The sequence below is a fragment of the Lepidochelys kempii genome, chromosome 11 (assembly GCF_965140265.1).
Source record: "Lepidochelys kempii isolate rLepKem1 chromosome 11, rLepKem1.hap2, whole genome shotgun sequence".
Taxonomy (NCBI): domain Eukaryota; kingdom Metazoa; phylum Chordata; order Testudines; family Cheloniidae; genus Lepidochelys; species Lepidochelys kempii.
The window spans coordinates 184,749-203,744 of NC_133266.1; the positions used below are offsets into that span (position 1 = coordinate 184,749).

Below are 18,996 nucleotides of genomic sequence, written 5' to 3' on the forward strand. Positions count from 1 at the left end.
CAGCAGTTCTGCAGAAAAGGACCTTGGGGTTACAGTGGACGAGAAGCTGGATATGAGTCAGCAGTGTGCCCTTGTTGCCAAGAAGGCCCAATGGCATTTTGGGATGTATAAGTAGGGGCATTGCCAGCAGATCGAGGGACGTGATCGTTCCCCTCTATTCGACATTGGTGAGGCCTCATCTGGAGTACTGTGTCCAGTTTTGGGCCCCACACTACAAGAAGGATGTGGAAAAATTGGAAAGAGTCCAGTGGAGGGCAACAAAAATGATTAGGGGACTGGAACACATGACTTATGAGGAGAGGCTGAGGGAACTGGGGATGTTTAGTCTTCAGAAGAGAAGAATGAGGGGGGATTTGATAGCTGCTTTCAACTACCTGAAAGGGGGTTCCAAAGAGGATGGATCTAGACTGTTCTCAGTGGTAGCAGATGACAGAACAAGGAGTAATGGTCTCAAGTTGCAGTGGGGGAGATTTAGGTTGGATATTAGGAAAAACTTTTTCACTAAGAGGGTGGTGAAACACTGGAATGCGTTACCTAGGGAGGTGGTGGAATCTCCTTCCTTAGAGGTTTTTAAGGTCAGGCTTGACAAAGCCCTGGCTGGGATGATTTAGTTGGGGATCGGTCCTGCTTTGAGCAGGGGGTTGGACTAAATGACCTCCTGAGGGCCTTTCCAACCCTGATATTCTATGATTCTATGATCATTGTGCAGGGATCATTGAGCAACATGCTACACAAACACATACAAGAGCTGCCGTCTGCCCAGAAGAGCTTACAATCTAGTTTGTCAGGATGCAAATGAATGTCTGTGTGAGTGTCACAAAAACCCGAAGACTAAAAGGGGAGGGAGGATGAGAGTAACAAATTAAAACAGGTTTAAAAGTCATTCTGTGTGTAATTTTGTATATTTTTTAAAACCTTTGTTCATTTTTTAAACTTCTGCCTCTTTAGGAAATGAGGCTCTACCAGATCAGCTCAGACTAGATACCTCTGGTTGGGGATCCTGGCTCCAATGGTGATCAGTACCAGATACTTTAGGTGTATGAAAATCTGTAGGGGACAATTTTTTTAAACCTCTGCATGTTTCTGTTTCTTTTTAAATATCTCCATATTTTTATTTACACACAGATCATAAATAACCATGTGTCTATCGACTCAGCTCCAGAGTGATTAGTGGGGGAAGCAAAAGTGGATGGGAATCTGGGAGGCAGTGACCATGAGTTGGTTGAGTTCAGGATCCTGACGCAGGGAAGAAAGGTAAGCAGCAGGATACGGACCCTGGACTTCAGGAAAGCAGACTTCGACTCCCTCAGGGAACGGATGGCCAGGATCCCCTGGGGGACTAACTTGAAGGGGAAAGGAGTCCAGGAGAGCTGGCTGTATTTCAAGGAATCCCTGTTGAGGTTACAGGGACAAACCATCCCGATGAGTCGAAAGAATAGTAAATATGGCAGGTGACCAGCTTGGCTTAATGGTGAAATCCTAGCGGATCTTAAACATAAAAAAGAAGCTTACAAGAAGTGGAAGGTTGGACATATGACCAGGGAAGAGTATAAAAATATTGCTCGGGCATGTAGGAATGATATCAGGAGGGCCAAATCGCACCTGGAGCTGCAGCTAGCAAGAGATGTCAAGAGTAACAAGAAGGGTTTCTTCAGGTATGTTGGCAACAAGAAGAAAGCCAAGGAAAGTGTGGGCCCCTTACTGAATGAGGGAGGCAACCTAGTGACAGAGGATGTGGAAAAAGCTAATGTACTCAATGCTTTTTTTGCCTCTGTCTTCACTAACAAGGTCAGCTCCCAGACTGCTGCGCTGGGCATCACAAAATGGGGAAGAGATGGCCATGCAGTGGGGGAGGTTTAGATTGGATATTAGGAAAAACTTTTTCACTAAGAGGGTGGTGAAACACTGAAATGTGTTACCTAGGGAGGTGGTAGAATCTCCTTCCTTAGAGGTTTTTAAGGTCAGGCTTGACAAAGCCCTGGCTGGGATGATTTAACTGGGAATTGGTCCTGCTTCGAGCAGGGGGTTGGACTCTGTGGAGATAGAGGTGGTTAGGGACTATTTAGAAAAGCTGGATGTGCACAAGTCCATGGGGCCGGACGAGTTGCATCCGAGAGTGCTGAAGGAATTGGCGGCTGTGATTGCAGAGCCATTGGCCATTATCTTTGAAAACTCATGGCGAACAGGGGAAGTCCCGGATGACTGGAAAAAGGCTAATGTAGTGCCAATCTTTAAAAAAGGGAAGAAGGAGGATCCTGGGAACTACAGGCCAGTCAGCCTCACCTCAGTCCCTGGAAAAATCATGGAGCAGGTCCTCAAAGAATCAATCCTGAAGCACTTGCATGAGAGGAAAGTGATCAGGAACAGCCAGCATGGATTCACCAAGGGAAGGTCATGCCTGACTAATCTAATTGCCTTTTATGATGAGATTACTGGTTCTGTGGATGAAGGGAAAGCAGTGGATGTATTGTTTCTTGACTTTAGCAAAGCTTTCGACACGGTCTCCCACAGTATTCTTGTCAGCAAGTTAAGGAAGTATGGGCTGGATGAATGCACTACAAGGTGGGTAGAAAGCTGGCTAGATTGTCGGGCTCAACGGGTAGTGATCAATGGCTCCATGTCTAGTTGGCAGCCGGTATCAAGTGGAGTGCCCCAAGGGTCGGTCCTGGGGCCGGTTTTGTTCAATATCTTCATAAATGATCTGGAGGATGGTGTGGATTGCACTCTCAGCAAATTTGCGGATGATACTAAACTGGGAGGAGTGGTAGATACGCTGGAGGGGAGGGATAGGATACAGAAGGACCTAGACAAATTGGAGGATTGGGCCAAAAGAAATCTGATGAGGTTCAATAAGGATAAGTGCAGGGTCCTGCACTTAGGATGGAAGAATCCAATGCACCGCTACAGACTAGGGACCGAATGGCTAGGCAGCAGTTCTGCGGAAAAGGACCTAGGGGTGACAGTGGACGAGAAGCTGGATATGAGTCAGCAGTGTGCCCTTGTTGCCAAGAAGGCCAATGGCATTTTGGGATGTATAAGTAGGGGCATAGCGAGCAGATTGAGGGACGTGATCATTCCCCTCTATTCGACATTGGTGAGGCCTCATCTGGAGTCCTGTGTCCAGTTTTGGGCCCCACACTACAAGAAGGATGTGGATAAATTGGAGAGAGTCCAGCGAAGGGCAACAAAAATGATTAGGGGTCTAGAACACATGACTTATGAGGAGAGGCTGAGGGAGCTGGGATTGTTTAGTCTGCAGAAGAGAAGAATGAGGGGGGATTTGATAGCTGCTTTCAACTACCTGAAAGAGGGTTCCAAAGAGGATGGCTCTAGACTGTTCTCAATGGTAGCAGATGACAGAACGAGGAGTAATGGTCTCAAGTTGCAGTGGGGGAGGTTTAGATTGGATATTAGGAAAAACTTTTTCACTAAGAGGGTGGTGAAACACTGGAATGCGTTACCTAGGGAGGTGGTAGAATCTCCTTCCTTAGAGGTTTTTAAGGTCAGGCTTGACAAAGCCCTGGCTGGGATGATTTAACTGGGAATTGGTCCTGCTTCGAGCAGGGGGTTGGACTAGATGACCTTCAGGGGTCCCTTCCAACCCTGATATTCTATGATTCTATGATGAGAGCAGGGTGAAAGGGGCCTCAGGGCCATGTCCTAAGCAGGTTGATGTATCAGGCCTCGAAGCCCTGCAACCTGGGTCAAGATCTCAATCAGAGGAACTTGAGCAATGTGGGTTGAGTGGGTTAAGCTACTGGGGCTTTGATGAAGTGTGCCAGCAAGCTAGGGTATCAAGGGGAGAGAGGGAGGGACAGAGCCATGGTGAGAGACTATCTGGGCTTGGACAGCAGGGTGCATAGTTCACAGAATCATACTTACCTGCTTTGGTTGTAACCTGGGCTCCTCCAGCCGTCATGAACTCCATGTTTCCCAGCTGAAGGGTGCCAGAGAGAAGTTTGAAGATGTCCTGTATCTCTTCGGTGCTAAACTCCATCACTTTCAGAGCAGTCTACTCAAAGCCACAAAGAGAAGACATAACTTACATCAGCAGGACCATGCTGTTTAAAATAGGAGGCTCAGAATCACAGTCACTCAGATGGAAGAGACCTATTAGGGAACATATAGCCCATCTCTTTTGGAGTGATTGTACATTTATTAGTGTATTTTTAGACCTTTTCTAATCCCCTCTCTCATCATACACATTATACCCAGCCATAGAGCTTTCTGCTTACCTATTCTTCCCACCAGGTTTCACCTCTGCCCCTACACTAAAATCACCATGGTTCAATGTCATTGCTAGTTCAAGTTTGTTTCCCTTATATTTTAATATGCTAAATACACTTATTTGGCCTCGTTTTCACCAAACACACAGAGTCAGGTCTATCCAAGTTCCAGGGATAGATGTATGAAGTGTCCACACCACACATTTTAAACAGTGTTGTAATCAGGTTACCTGGCTCAGTTACATTTATAACCTTTACCTTCTGCCTTACTTTGTGTATTCAAGGGAAAGCATCCCTTCTCCTGACCAAACCCCTCACCAAGCCAGACAATGTGGTGCACGAGCCATGCTAGATAACACAAGTGAAATGCCAGAGCAATGCATGCAGGTCACATGATGTTGCATTACTTCACGCAATGTCCGACTCTTCGAGCAGCTTTGTGCTGGAGACAAGGCCACTCTGACTCTCTCAGGCATTGCAGCACCTGCATGGTGTTCTCAGGCTGACTCCCATTTTTGAGTCTGGGTTTCATCCCTTTTAATCTGTGAAAATATTCCTGTTCCATTCATATTTTAATTGCTTCCCCTGTTCAAGGGCCAAACCCCATCCAATACCAAAAATGATTAACCACAGAGGCTATCAGGGATGGGGAACAGAAGGAGTACTTGTGGCACCTTAGAGACTAACCAATTTATGTGAGCATAAGCTTTCGTGAGCTACAGCTCACTTCATCAGATGCATACTGTGGAAACTGCAGAAGACATTATATACACAGAGACCATGAAACAATACCTCCTCCCACCCCACTCTCCTGCTGGTAATAGCTTATCTAAAGTGATCACTCTCCTTACAATGTGTATGATAATCAAGTTGGGCCATTTCCAGCACAAATCCAGGTTTTCTCACCCTCCGCCCCCCCACACAAACTCACTCTCCTGCTGTTACCAGCAGGAGAGTGAGTTTGTGTGTGTATGGGGGTGGGGGGTGAGAAAACCTGGATTTGTGCTGGAAATGGCCCACCTTGATTATCATACACATTGTAAAGAGAGGTTTCAGAGTAACAGCCGTGTTAGTCTGTATTCGCAAAAAGAAAAGGAATACTTGTGGCACCTTAGAGACTAACCAATTTATTTGAGCATAAGCTTTCATGAGCTACAGCTCACTTCATCCGAAATGCATACAGTATGCATCCGATGAAGTGAGCTGTAGCTCACGAAAGCTTATGCTCAAATAAATAGGTTAGTCTCTAAGGTGCCACAAGTACTCCTTTTCTTATTGTAAAGAGAGTGGTCACTTTGGATGGGCTATTACCAGCAGGAGAGTGAGTTTGTGTGTGGGGGGGGCGGAGGGTGAGAAAACCTGGATTTGTGCTGGAAATGGCCCAACTTGATTATCATACACATTGTAAGGAGAGTGATCACTTTAGATAAGCTATTATCAGCAGGAGAGTGGGGTGGGAGGAGGTTTCATGGTCTCTGTGTATATAATGTCTTCTGCAGTTTCCACAGTATGCATCCGATGAAGTGAGCTGTAGCTCACGAAAGCTCATGCTCAAATAAATTGGTTAGTCTCTAAGGTGCCACAAGTACTCCTTTTCTTTTTAGGGATGGGGAAATTACTCTAAAGAAATTGCCACAAGATCACAGAGGAAGTGCCACATGGGACCAAGGAGAAGAACTCACCATGACCTTGTTGAACATCTCTAGGTCATTCAGGTTCTCATCACTCACACAACCGGACTGGTTCAGGTAGCGATAGCTCTCCGGTTCAGAGAGAGACAGGGCTTCTGCAGCGAGCCAGTCCCCCAACATCACAGAAAGAGAGGGGGGCAGGTGTTAGTTTACTCAGGAATCAGCTGACATCCTTTGCTACTTTTTCCTTCTCAGTTATTGTGAGGGCAAGGTAGTGGAGAGGCCTTTAGATCTGGAATACTAGCAATTAGTGAAACACATCAAGATTTTATTCTCAGGCCAAGCTCCAGATATTCTAAGCCTGTCTTCACCTCTGATATAGGGAAACCACTCCTCTTTTTAAAGCTGGAGATTCACTGCTAAGAGTATTTAAATTAACAGGAAGGAGGGTATAAATCTAATCCCTATGGGATTCACCTAACCAACTGCTCTCCCACTTTTCAACAAAAACAAGCCTGGGACAGTCAGAAAACAACATGTGAGACTGTGTGGAAGGATAGAGAAAAAACTGTTACCTTTCATAATTGTTGTTCTTCGAGATGCGCTGCTCATGTCCATTCCATTCTAGGTGTGTGCACACCCACATGCCCAGTCGTCGGAGATTTTTGCCTTAGCGGTGTCTGTAGGGATGGCTGTGGCACCCCCTTAAGTGCTGTGCTCGTGCATTGGTGTATTAGGTGCTGCTGGCCCCATGCCCTCTCACTTCCTTCTTGCTGGCAACTCCAGAGGACAGAAGTGCAGGTAATGGAACGGACGTGAGCAACACATCTTGAAGAACAACAGTTAACGAAAGGTAGGTAACCATTTTTTCTTCTCTGAGTGCTTGCTCGTGCCGATTCCATTCTAGGCGGCTCACAAGCAGTGTCAACGGAGGTGGGCTCAGGATTCACGGTCTTGCAGCTTGCAGCACTGCTCTGCCACAGCCAGCATTGTCTCGGGCCTGCTGGGTAAGTGCATAATGAGATGTCAACATGTGGTCGGACAACCAGGTGGCAGCCTTGCAGATATCCTGGATCGGCACTTAGGCTAGGAAAGCTGCCAAAGAGGCTTGTGCCCTGGTTAAATGGGCGGTTAAAATCACCGGAGGGGGCACCGTGGCTTGGTTGTAGCAGTAGTGGATACAGGTAGTAATCCAAGCCGAGATCCTCTGGGCCAACACTGGACAACCTTTCATCCTGTCAGCCACTGTGATGACTAACGGCGACAATTTACGAAAAGGCTTGGTCCTCTCAATGTAGAAGGCTAGCGCCCTTCTGACATCCAGAGACTGCAACCTGCACTCCTCCTCCAACTTATGAGGTTTAGGAAAGACAGGTAAGAATATGTCCTGAGTAATATGAAACTGCGAAACAACCTTGAGTAGGAAGGCCAGATGCTGTTGCAGTTGGACCTTGTCATTGTAAAACACTGTGTAGGGCAGCTCCGAGGTAAATGCCTTAATCTGGGAGACCCTACGGGCAGATGTTATTGCCATTAAGAAACCACCAGGAGAGAAGCAGGAAGCCAGAGGCTCAAAGGGGATTCCCGGGAGCCATGACAGCACAAGATTTAGGTCCCATGGAGGAATGGGGTCCCTGACAAGAGGGTAGAGGTGCTCTGGGCCCTTGAGGAACCTGGCAGTCATGTCTTGGGTGAAAACCAACCTACCCTCGAGCAGAGGATGGAAGGCCAAAATAGCAGCCAAGTGGACCTTAACAGATGAAAGAGACAGACCCTGGAGCTGAAGATGCAGGAAGTAATCCAGGATTAAGTGCAGCAAGGTCCTCTCGTGTCGAATGCCTTTATCCGAAGTCCAGCATGTAAACCGTTTCCATTTGGCCAGATAAGTTGTTCTGGTAGAGGGCTTTCTGCTGCCCAGCAGGACCTGCTGGACACCGGCAGAGCATAGCCACTCATACACATTCAACCATGTAGCAGCCAGGCCATCAGGTGCAGCACCGTCAGGTTTAGATGCAACATGCTGCCATGGTTCTGAGAAAACAGGTCCAGATGGAGCGGTAGCTGTAACGGGGCAGGCACCGAGAGGTCCAGCAACGTGCCGAACCAGCGCTGGTGTGGCCAAGCCAGAACTAGGAGGATTACTTTCGCTCTGTCCTGCTTGATCTTCACAAGGGCTCTGGATTAATGGCACTGAAAGGAAGGTGTACCTCAGAGCCCCCAACCGCGGGAGCAGGAAAGTGTCCGACGGGGAGCCTGTCAGCCCCCCAGCTCAAACAGAAAGCATGACATTTTCTCTTGTGCCCAGGTGCAAAGTAATCCGCCTGGGGAGCCCCTCACCTTTGAAAAATGATGTTGAGTACTTCCGGATGGAGCAACCACTCGTGGCGAGACAAAAACTTCCTGCTGAGGCGATCTGCCAATATGTTCCTGGCCCCAGGGCGGAGAGCAGCCACAAGATGCATGGCTGAACACAGAAGTTCCAGAACCTGAGGGCTTCTTGGCAAAGGGCTGCAGACCGGGCTCCACCTTGGTTGTTGATATAGAACATAACGGCAGCATTGTCCATCAGGACTTGAACCACCCTGCCTTTTATATGAAGCAGGAAAGCTTGACAGGCCAGACGTACTGCTTTGAGCTCCCTGACATCTGTGTGTAAGGAACGATCACGACTTGACCAACGACCTTATGTCCCAAGGTCACCCAGATGGGCTCCCCACCCCACATCCGAAGCATTGGAGACGAGAGTGGCCGACGGGTATGGGGCCGCGAAGGGGACTCACCCCAATACCAATGCAGGGTCCAACCACCAAGCGAGTGACAACAGTATGTGGTCCAGAACCTTGACTACCCGGTCTATGTTGTGTCTGTTGGGGACGTAAACTGATGCCAGCCATGCCTGTAGGGGCCTGAGATAGAGTCATGCGTGCCAGACCATGTAAATGCAGGCCATCATGTGGCCCAACACCCTCAAACACATGTGGGCAGTGGTGAGACAGTGGGCTTGCATCTGAGAGATTAGGTCTGACATAACATGGAATCGGGCTTCCGGGAGGAAGGCCCTGGCCTGAACAGTGTCAAGGACCACTCCTATGAGCTCTGTGTGTTGCACCGGAACAAACCAATTTTTTTCTCATTAATCAATAGACCTGGTTTGCTCCACATGTCGCGATCTAGATCAAGGTGCCACCACTCCTGATGCCGAGACTAGCCCTTGATCAGCCAGTCGAGGTATGAGTAAATTTGAATGCCCCAACACCTCAGGTAAGTGGCCACTGGCACCATGCACTTTGTAAACTTTCTCGGGGCTGACAAGAGACCAAAGGGCAGCACCATGAATTAGAAATGGCGCTGGCCCAACATGAAACGGAGGAACTGTCTGTGTTCTGGGAAAATGGAAATATGGATATATGTGTCCTTCAAGTCGAGGGCAGCGTGCCAGTCTCCCAGATCCAGGGAGGGGATGAGGGAGGCAAGGGAGACCGTGTGAAACTTCAACTTCTTGAGATGCTTGCCAAGGTGACGCAGGTCAAGGATGGGTCTTAGGTCCCTTTTGCTTGTGTTGAGCAGCCAACGGTCTGATGTCACTCATGACCATGCCGACTGGAAGGGGCATAAGCGGTTGTGGAAAGAACAGGAGGATGGATCCAGGTACTTGACTGAGGCGCTGCCCCGGTTCACACCTTCAAAATGCCTGTCTCTGGCCCCCAGGGTGTTTCAAAGGGCCGGGTTAAGCCAGCAAGCGAGAGGACAAAGGGCGGCATCACTTAAACCCTTTGTCTTTGTCCTTTGACCTGTAGGATCCCTGCCGGGAAGACTCCCAGGACTGAGGTGGAGGAGGAGGCTGGAACTGCTTTCTGACCTGCTGTGGAGTGTGGAGGCCTAGCGAACACAGGATGGCCCAGGAATCTTTAAGGACATGCAGCCTTGTGTCAGTGAGCTCAGAGAAGAGCCCTGCACCTTCAAACGGGAGATCTTGGACTGTGGTCTGCATCTCTTGGTATAACCCCAAAGACCATAGCTAAAAGCTGCATCCATGGCCACCGCCAAGGCAACCACCCTGGCAGCCGAGTCTGTAGCATCCCAGGCCATCTGGAGGCGCCCTTCGCCACTGCTTTGCCCTCCTCCAGGATCATGGCAAACTCGAGGACTAGGTCCTGTGGAAGGGCCTCCGTGAACTTGATAAGGAAGTCGCATAAGTTAAAATTGTACCTGCCCAACAGGGCTTGGTGGTTGGATACCTGGAATTATAGGCTGGCCGTCGAATAAATCTTTCTGCCAAAGAGGTCTTGTCGTTTGGAGCCTTTATTTTTTGGTGTGCCACTCACCGGTCCCTGCCTGTCCCTCTCGTTATCTGCAGACACAACCAGTGACCCCGCTGGTGGGTACATATAGACATATTCAAATCCCTTGGTGAGGACAAAGCACTTCTTTTCTGCACTTTTGGACATGGGTAGAATTGAAGATGGGGTCTCCCACAGCATTTTAGCAATCTGTGGACAGGTAATGCAATGCGGGCCGGGATGGAGGAAGATATGACATTGAACAAGTCGTCTGATTGCTCCTCTAACTCCTCAATTTTGAGGTTCAAGTTGGTAGCCACCCTTTTAAGGAGCACCAGGTGCTCCTTAAAGTCGTCAAGGGACTACCAATAGACCAGGAGGGCCCGGCCACTGCTTCGTCCAGTGACAAAGATGACGAGGGCATCACCAGGGGAGGGACGGGTTCCCCCTCCCTTTCTGGAGATGGCACCTTGGGTGTTTGCACCTGTTGAGTTGTCCCCGCGGTGGATTCCACACTGTATTCCGAGTCCGGTGCCGGTGGTTTGTCCGAGGCAGCCACAGAGGAGAGGTGGGAGTATGGAGCTGGCATCACCGGTACCCCCCCAAGGGTTCCAACACGGCCATTGAGCAGGCCACTGTCCCTGCTGCCATGCTACCAACACCATGCTGGTCTCGCAGCTGATGGGATTCATACCCCACCTTGGCAATGGGCTGAACCCCAGCTCCGACTCTGAACAGTCCCCTTCTGGTGACTACGGTGGGGCTGTGAGGCCTGCGTATGCCAACTAACTCTCGCCGGAGACCAATGTCCAGAGGGTGGGGATTGCCGCCTGTCCCTTGAGCAGTACCGAGGCAGCGGAGATTGGTGTCACAATGGCGAGAAGTCAGGTGCTGGGGGGGACTGGCGCCTAGGAGGCCACCTGGATAATAGAGACGTGTGCCAAGGTGATCTTAGGCAAGAGGCTGGGCGGTACTGGGACCGCAGGGACTGGTGCCTTGATTCTGCCGATCTGTGCCTTGTGGAAGGAGAGCACGGCACTGGGGACCTGGGCCTTCTAGCCATCAACTGGCGTTGTGGGACCGGTGTCCTAAGCCACGGGGACATAGAGGAACACCTGCAATCCGGGGGCCAGTAGTGCTCCCCTGCCTTTTGGGGAGGTCCCATGACTGGCTTGCCCTTGGGCTGCAGGGCCTTAGCCACTTCTGGCGCCTAGCATGGCGTTTGCCATACCAGTAGGCCCACCAGGTCTTTGGCCACTTGGGTATCTTGGACGATGAAGGTCCCTATAGAAGCTGGGATCCCCTACCGCTCCCAGGAGTCAGATCCTTGGCTGGGCTTGGGGGTCCGACCTTAACAGTACTCCCTTATAGCCCCAGGGTGGGCACATGGCCTGAAATAGGTACTTTGCCCAGAGCCCCCTTCTGCCTCTTGGACAATGCTGAGGAGTCCTTTTTCTTTGGACACTTCTTGGGCACCGGGAACCGGGAACAGTGCAAGGAGGATCCCAGTGCTGGCGGGGTGCTCCACACCAATGCCAAGGTGCTAGAAGCAGAATCCAGTCGGGAAGGCTCTGACGCTAGGGGCAGCACCCCTCAGGAGCTCTCTCAATCAGATGTCCCTCTCCTTTTGAGTTCTGGGATGAAAGCTTTTGCAAATCCTGCACTTATCTTTTATATGGAATTCCCCCAAGCACTTCAAGCTGCTGTGAGGGTCACTGACAGGCATTGGCCTGTTGCATGAGGAACATGGCTTAAAGCCAGTTGCGACTCTAACCACTAAACTAAGAACTAAAATTTACTTAAAATGCTAACTAAGTACCTACAAACTAAATAGAAAGGGAATAACAACGGGCTCTTAAGAACCGCTAAAGCTCTTGCTTTGCAAGGCAAGGCATTCTGACCAACCCTCATGAGCGGTAAGAAGGAACTGAGGGGGCCTACGGACACATGAACGTGGCACTTAAGGGGGCGACCCTATGGATACCACTAAGGCAAAAGTCTCCGATGACTGTGCACGCACACACGTAGAATGGAATCAACATGAGCAAGCACTCGAAGAAGAGGTCAACACCAGATGAGAGGAGTGTCAGCAAGGGGAGGGGAGGGGAGGGGAGAGGGGTAAGTGAGGTCAGCTACAGCAAGTACATGGAGAGTTCTAATAACCAAGGAGGTACATTGTAAACTGGATCCTGAAATGAATGGGCAGTGTGTGAAGATGTGTATGGACAGCTAAGGAGGCCCGCAGTGGGCTCCATAGAGAATACATTCCTGAGATAAATTCAGTAAACACAAAAATCCTCATTATTTAAAGAGGACATTTCTTAGGGATTTTAGATCCAGAATATGACTACCCTTAAAAAGGGAACTGCAAAAGATTAAAAGAATTAAAGAAGCTGCTAGCAATGTCCTGTCAGTAAGAGGGACATTTGGTCCATAACAATGCACCCCAAAGAAAACATTGCACTGAGCACACAATTCCCCTCCCACCTGCCGCCACAGAAGAACAAAGCACACATAACAGATGTTGTTAGTCATGTCACTTAATGCATGACTGGAAGGCGCTCAGACACTACAGTTTTGAGGAAAATATATGAAGAAGAATAGACCCAAACTGAACTGAATCCTTCTGGCATCCTTGTCCCTCTACATTATCTCTTCTGCTTGTGGCTTCAATTACGATCTCTGCTATGCTGATGAATCCATGGTATCTCCCCACTCACTCCAGCCTCATCTCTCTTATTGTCTCTCTAATATCCCACTCCCAGGGCAAAATTAACATTGTGAAAACTGAACTCACCTTTCTCCACAAAACTGCCTCTTGTTCACCCTTCTCTATCATGGTTAACAATCTCACCCAGATTCACCATCACTGTGTCATTTTCAGCTCCTTTCTACCCCAGCTATACAGCTGCCAAATCCTGTTGCTTTTCCTATATGACGTCTCCAAATTCCATCCTTTCCCTCCCCATGACTAGAGCTAAAATCTTTATCCAGGCTCTGGTTGTCACTTGCCTCCACTGCTACAACCTCTTCCTCTCTGGTCTCTCCAAATCTCACCTCTCCGTCTGCGAAAAATTCTGCCTTGAAAAATCTCTGCTGCCTGTTACTCCCTCTCTTTAAATCCATCCACTGGATCCCTCCTGCCTTCTGTATCAAGTTTAAGGCTCCTCATCCTCCCCTTCAAAGGCCTAAATAATTTAGCTTAGCTCGGTGCACTTTGCTGTGCAAAGACATCTCTCTCCCACTTCCTCTTATGCCTGGAACTCCCTTTCCATTCTAGTGCAACAGATATCCACCCTCTCCTCTCTCCCATTTCTCCTTTTTGAGAAGGCTAGCAGTGTTTATCAACCACCCAAAGTGCTGTTATTTATTTTGGAAAACCTGCCACCCCGCTCCTACTTACTGCTCCTGTTTACACAAGGGTCACATTAGCTCTCTTTTGCCACAACGTTGCACTGGAAGCTCATATTCAATGTCCATTATGACCCCTAACCCTTTTCAGAGTAGTTGCTTTCGAGGATACAGCACCCCATTTTGCAGGTGTGGCCTGCACTCTTAATTTCTAGATGTTCAACCTTGTGTTCGGCTGTATTAAAATTTATTTTGTTTGCATGCGGCCAGCTTACCAAGAGATCAATTACCTTTCTGCTCCCCACTGACACCAGCTAGCAATGCATAAAAGATGTGGTAATTCCGCTCTCCCAGGTTCTGGTGCACAACTCGATTCTGAAATGAACATAAGAGGACAGCTGGTAGCAAGTGAAATCCATGTTAGACTCAGAATTCATGGTAGTGAAGAACATTGAGAGGGCAAGGCCCTCAAGGAATCTCTAAGGCCAATGCAGGCAAAGCAGTAACTGGGACCTTGAGGGTCTTACCACACAAATTAATCTCACATCAAAATATGCTCTTGTTGCTACTGCGCATGTGCAAATTTCTCTGAACTATTAAACAAGAGCAAGGTGTGTCCAGGAACTGAAGTCTCAAGTGAGGTCCTTGCCCTTAGCCGTTACCTCAACTGAGTGTTTCACCTTCCTAACATAATGACAGGTTTCAGAGTAGCAGCTGGGTTAGTCTGTATTCGCAAAAAGAAAAGGAGGACTTGTGGCACCTTCGAGACTAACAAATTTATTTGAGCATAAGCTTTCATGAGCTACATGGAATGCATCCGATGAAGTGAGCTGTAGCTCACAAAAGCTTATGCTCAAACAAATTTGTTAGTCTTCAAGGTGCCACAAGTCCTCCTGTTCTTTTTACCTTCCTAAGTACACTTATTCAGAGCAGAGGTTCTGCAATAATGTGTGAGATTAGAGCTCTGGTTGATGGGAGCAAAGTGCCCAGGAAGTCCCTCTCATCCAGATCCCAGGCTCTTTTGTCCATATCATGGAACCCAGCCTTTATTTGAACAATCACTGAATGACATACAGGTGGGGGTGTACAAAAAGGAGGGCAAATTTACAGGAGGGCACATTTTGACATATAGGGAGACCTCAGCAAAATGTATATAGTCGGAGGTGCCATTTAGGGAGGGCAGGGGAGCATCTCCTCCCCCCACACCCCCGAGTTTCATACCACAAAGGAGCGCAAACAGGAAAATGAACCACTTCTCCGTGCTCTCGCCGGAGGAGCCAGAAGCCCTTAGCTGTGGTCTGAGAAGTTGCTGCAGAGCTGTCCCTGAGAACCTGGACAAGCAGCTCCCCCCACCCTGGCTCAGGTTTCCCTGGCTGTCAGCTCTGTGGCAGGGACCAGGAGAGCTGACACTCCCTCTCCCCCCGCCAGCCCCCGCAGCCCCAGGATCAGAGGGGCACTCAAAGTAATTCATATGGGTAAAAAGAAAAGGAGGACTTGTGGCACCTTAGAGACTAACCAATTTATTTGAGCATGAGCTTTCGTGAGCTACAGCTCACTTCATCGGATGCATACTGTGGAAACTGCAGAAGACATTATATACACAGAGACCATGAAACAATACCTCCTCCCACCCCACTCTCCTGCTGTGGGAGTGGGAGCAGTGGGGTGGGAGGAGGTATTGTTTCATGGTCTCTGGGTATATAATGTCTTCTGCAGTTTCCACAGTATGCATCCGATGAAGTGAGCTGTAGCTCACGAAAGCTCATGCTCAAATAAATTGGTTAGTCTTTAAGGTGCCACAAGTACTCCTTTTCTTTTTGCGAATACAGACTAACACGGCTGTTACTCTGAAACCTGTCATATGGGTAAATAGCTCCTTGTTATCCAGCTGATAGAATGAGAGCCAGGAGAGAGCACTTTCTGGATAGCCTTGGCCCAGAGAAGGGACCTAATGTGGGCTGATCTCCTTAAGTCTCTCCACAAAGCTGACCAATTTTATTTTCAGTGTAACAGTCAGTGCTGCCCTTATACAAGTCAGCTGCGCCTGATGAAAATCAGAGGAAGTTACTGTACATACCTCTACTTCTCAATCAGCAAATAACAATGTTTTCTTTCTTGAATTAGCCTACGTACCCCTGGGACATTTTTTTTAAACAATTCCTGGAGGGCTCTTAATCCTACCAGGTTGTTACAGCCTTGGAACAGGTCTCTTTACTAACTTCCTTAATATATGAGTATGCCCTTGAAGCGACAAGGGCAAATTTTCTTAATATTATTTAAGACATATAGAATTATATATTATATTTTCATTAAGAAATGGTTAAGAATCATCCCGTTTGGCTACTGCAGATACTGACTCAGGAAATCTATATCACATTATAGAATTGAACAGTTTCCAGAGACTAAAACAGGCTTTTAGATCAGTCATTTGTAAATGCAAGTTCAATTTTTAAATTCATTTTTAAGTTTTAATCTTTACGTCTTTAGTACCTTGAACTGAAGTGTGTTTTCATTTGTTTATCAAATGCATTGTATAAACAGATTACAATGTTTAAGACTTTATTTATAATTACTGAGTAACTTAATAGGACAAGAAAACACATTGCTATTGAGAAAAGGTGATAATATTTTTATCTACTGAAAATACACCTTCAGGTGTCTTAGCGCTGATAGGAAACCCATGTTGGCCTATCTATTGTAATATTTTCTTTTCAATTATCACTTTAAATGCTTTTCATCTTTCCTTTTTTGAAGCTAGTGCCAAAACAAATTTGTTCTCTAATTTATTAGTTATTCCACGTTTTAGAATGATTGAGGGGAGACAACTGCTTTAGACTTCATCGCTTTTGAATGAGAAATCAAATATACAAATTAAGAGTGCACGTTTTCTTGCTTATAATTTTCTAGACGGTAATATAAATGAAAATAAAAGAATATGTGGATGTTTCAGGGTGATTGCTCAATATCATTGTCCTTACAGCTTCACACCAAATACTCTGCATGAATTTTATTTACCGGTTAAAGTTATTAGTTCTTGTATTAAGGTTCCAAAACTGATATAGGAAAGTAAATGCAAAGTAATGCACATTGGAAAACATTATCCCACTATGCATACAAAATGATAGGCTCTAAATTAGCTGTTACCACTCAAGAAAAAGATCTTGGAGTTATCGTGGATAGTTCTCTAAAAACATCCGCTCAATGTGCGGCGGCAATCAAAAAGGCTAAAAGAATGTTAGGAACCATTAGGAAAGGGAGACAGATAAGACAGAAAATATCATAATGCCTCTATATAAATCCATGGTAGCCCAGACCTTGAATACTGCATGCAGATGTGGTCACCCATCTCAAAAACAATATATTGTAATTGGAAATGGTACAGGGAAGGGCAATAAAAATGATTAGGGGTATGGAACAGCTTCCGTAGGAGGTAAGATTAAAAAGACTGGGACTTTTCACCTTGGAAAGGGATGACAAAGGGGGGATATGACAGAGGTCTGTACAATCTTGACTGATGTGGAGTAAGTGAATAAGGAAATGTTATTCACATAACACAAAAACTAGGGGTGACCCAATGAAATTAATAGGCAGAATGTTTAAAACAAAGGAAGTACTACTTCACACACTGCACAGTCAACCTCTAGGGTTCAAAAAAGAACTGGATAAGTTCATGGAGGACAGGTCCATCAATGGCTCTTTAGCCAGAATGGTCAGAGATGCAATGCCATGCTCCAAGTTTCCCGAGCCTCTATTTGCCAGCAGCTGGGAGTGGACAACAGGGGATGAATCACTTGATGATAGCATGTTCTTTTCATCCCCTCAGAAGCACCCACTGGCCACTGTCAGAAGACAGGATACAGGGCTAGATGGACCATTGGTCTGACCCCGTATGGCCGTTCTTATGATACCTCAAGGTTTGGGATTGTGAATATCTTGCTGTATTATCTCTTTATTGTTCTAAACGTACATATCAAAACTTAATATATTGGCTTTAATTGTTGTTTGTATATATTGTCTTTCTTTGTATAGGAATTAGACACACTGCTTCTGTCAGCTAATTTCTAAGTTATTATCTGCAAAAAAAAAAAAAAACCTAAAGAGTTTTCAGGTGCCTAAGTAGCCCCTGGAATCACAGTTAAACTTGCCCTGCTACCAAAATCTGAAATTGTGGCCCTAAATATAGCCCCAAGATTTCACCACTGGTTCCAAAAAGGGCACATTTTGATAGTTAATGGAAGCCTATCAAGAGTTGCCCACCCTTTGGTTTCCACCTCTGCCCAAGGAGGGCTCTTATTGAGGACTATGGGGTACAAATATAGCCCTTAATCCTAGAAAATCTTCACTACAGGAGTTTTTAATCCCCCAGGCAGTACCATCGAACTGGACTTCCTGTATGAATGAAAACTGATGACATGACAAATAACTGACAAGATGTGGCCCTTGAGTAATTATCACTTGACTTAGGAAAATGTACTGTAGTGTGGCTAACAAACAAAACTCACTACCAGTTCCCAATTTTAGAAAATGATCTATCGTACACTAGAAAGGCACTGAGTACATTACAGGGAAAGATCAAAATATTTAACATACTGTTTCTAAAATGTGTGTTTCATTTTGAATGCTGATCTCCTTCAGTTCTTTTAAAGGTCCTGTCTGATAGGCACCTAACTTGGACTTCACGGAGTACATCCCAGACACCACTAAATAGCCAGATTTGGGGGAAAAGTGATTCAAAATATTTCCATGCACAATGCATTCAGAAATATTAATTTTTAAAAATAGCATAGTGACTTTGAGCTGTACAGTCGTCTTCCTTACCTTGCTGGTTTGATCATCTCACAGCTCCCTTTGAATCCATTTGCAGGTTCCCCATCTCCTGTTGTATCAGATTTAAACAACGTCTTCTCCTTCAAGGTCTAAATCTGCCCCTCTGCTTATCTATCCTTGCTGAGCTCCATGTGATACCCTGCCCCCTCCACTCCTGCCCATCAGTTTGTCAATCTTTTAAACATTTTCCTCCATGCCTTCTTTCATGTATTCCCCCAACATCCCTAAACTCATCTGAAAGGACCCTCCCCTGTTTTTAAATCTTCCCTAAAATCCAATGTAGGCAGCATAGCAGAAGTGAACTTTGTTGATTTGAACAGACATTCATTTTGTTGTTCCTTTCTCCTGATCTCAGTATACCTGTCAACTCCCTGGGGTACAGACTGTCCATTACAGTGTGTATGGAAAGTACCAAACCATATTATGGGCATTACCACAAACAATAAATTGAAATTCATTTATATTGGACATTACTTATGATAAAGTTTACCTGACTAACTTATTATGAAAGAGTAGTAGTGATTTAGTCAGGGATCGGTCCTGCTTTGAGCAGGGGGTTGGAGTAGATGACCTCCTGAGGTCCCTTCCGACCCCGATATTCTATGATTCTATGTCAGTTCAAATTGGGTTCTATTTTGCATTTACAATGGAGGTTCAAACTCCTTTTTGTTGTTGTTTTTT

General features: G+C 46.7%; 1 protein-coding gene across 1 annotated transcript in view; it reads right to left on the reverse strand.

Moving 5' to 3' along the window:
• The window catches only part of LOC140895349 (unconventional myosin-X-like), a 275,404-nt gene that overhangs the window by 163,516 nt on the left and 92,892 nt on the right, over positions 1-18,996 (reverse strand). The window contains exons 8-10 of the mRNA XM_073304794.1: positions 13,779-13,863; positions 5,909-6,012; positions 3,883-4,012 (exon numbers count right to left, since the gene is read on the reverse strand). Of these exons, the coding sequence (XP_073160895.1) occupies positions 3,883-4,012; positions 5,909-6,012; positions 13,779-13,863 (319 nt within the window). The remainder of the gene's footprint in view (positions 1-3,882; positions 4,013-5,908; positions 6,013-13,778; positions 13,864-18,996) is intronic.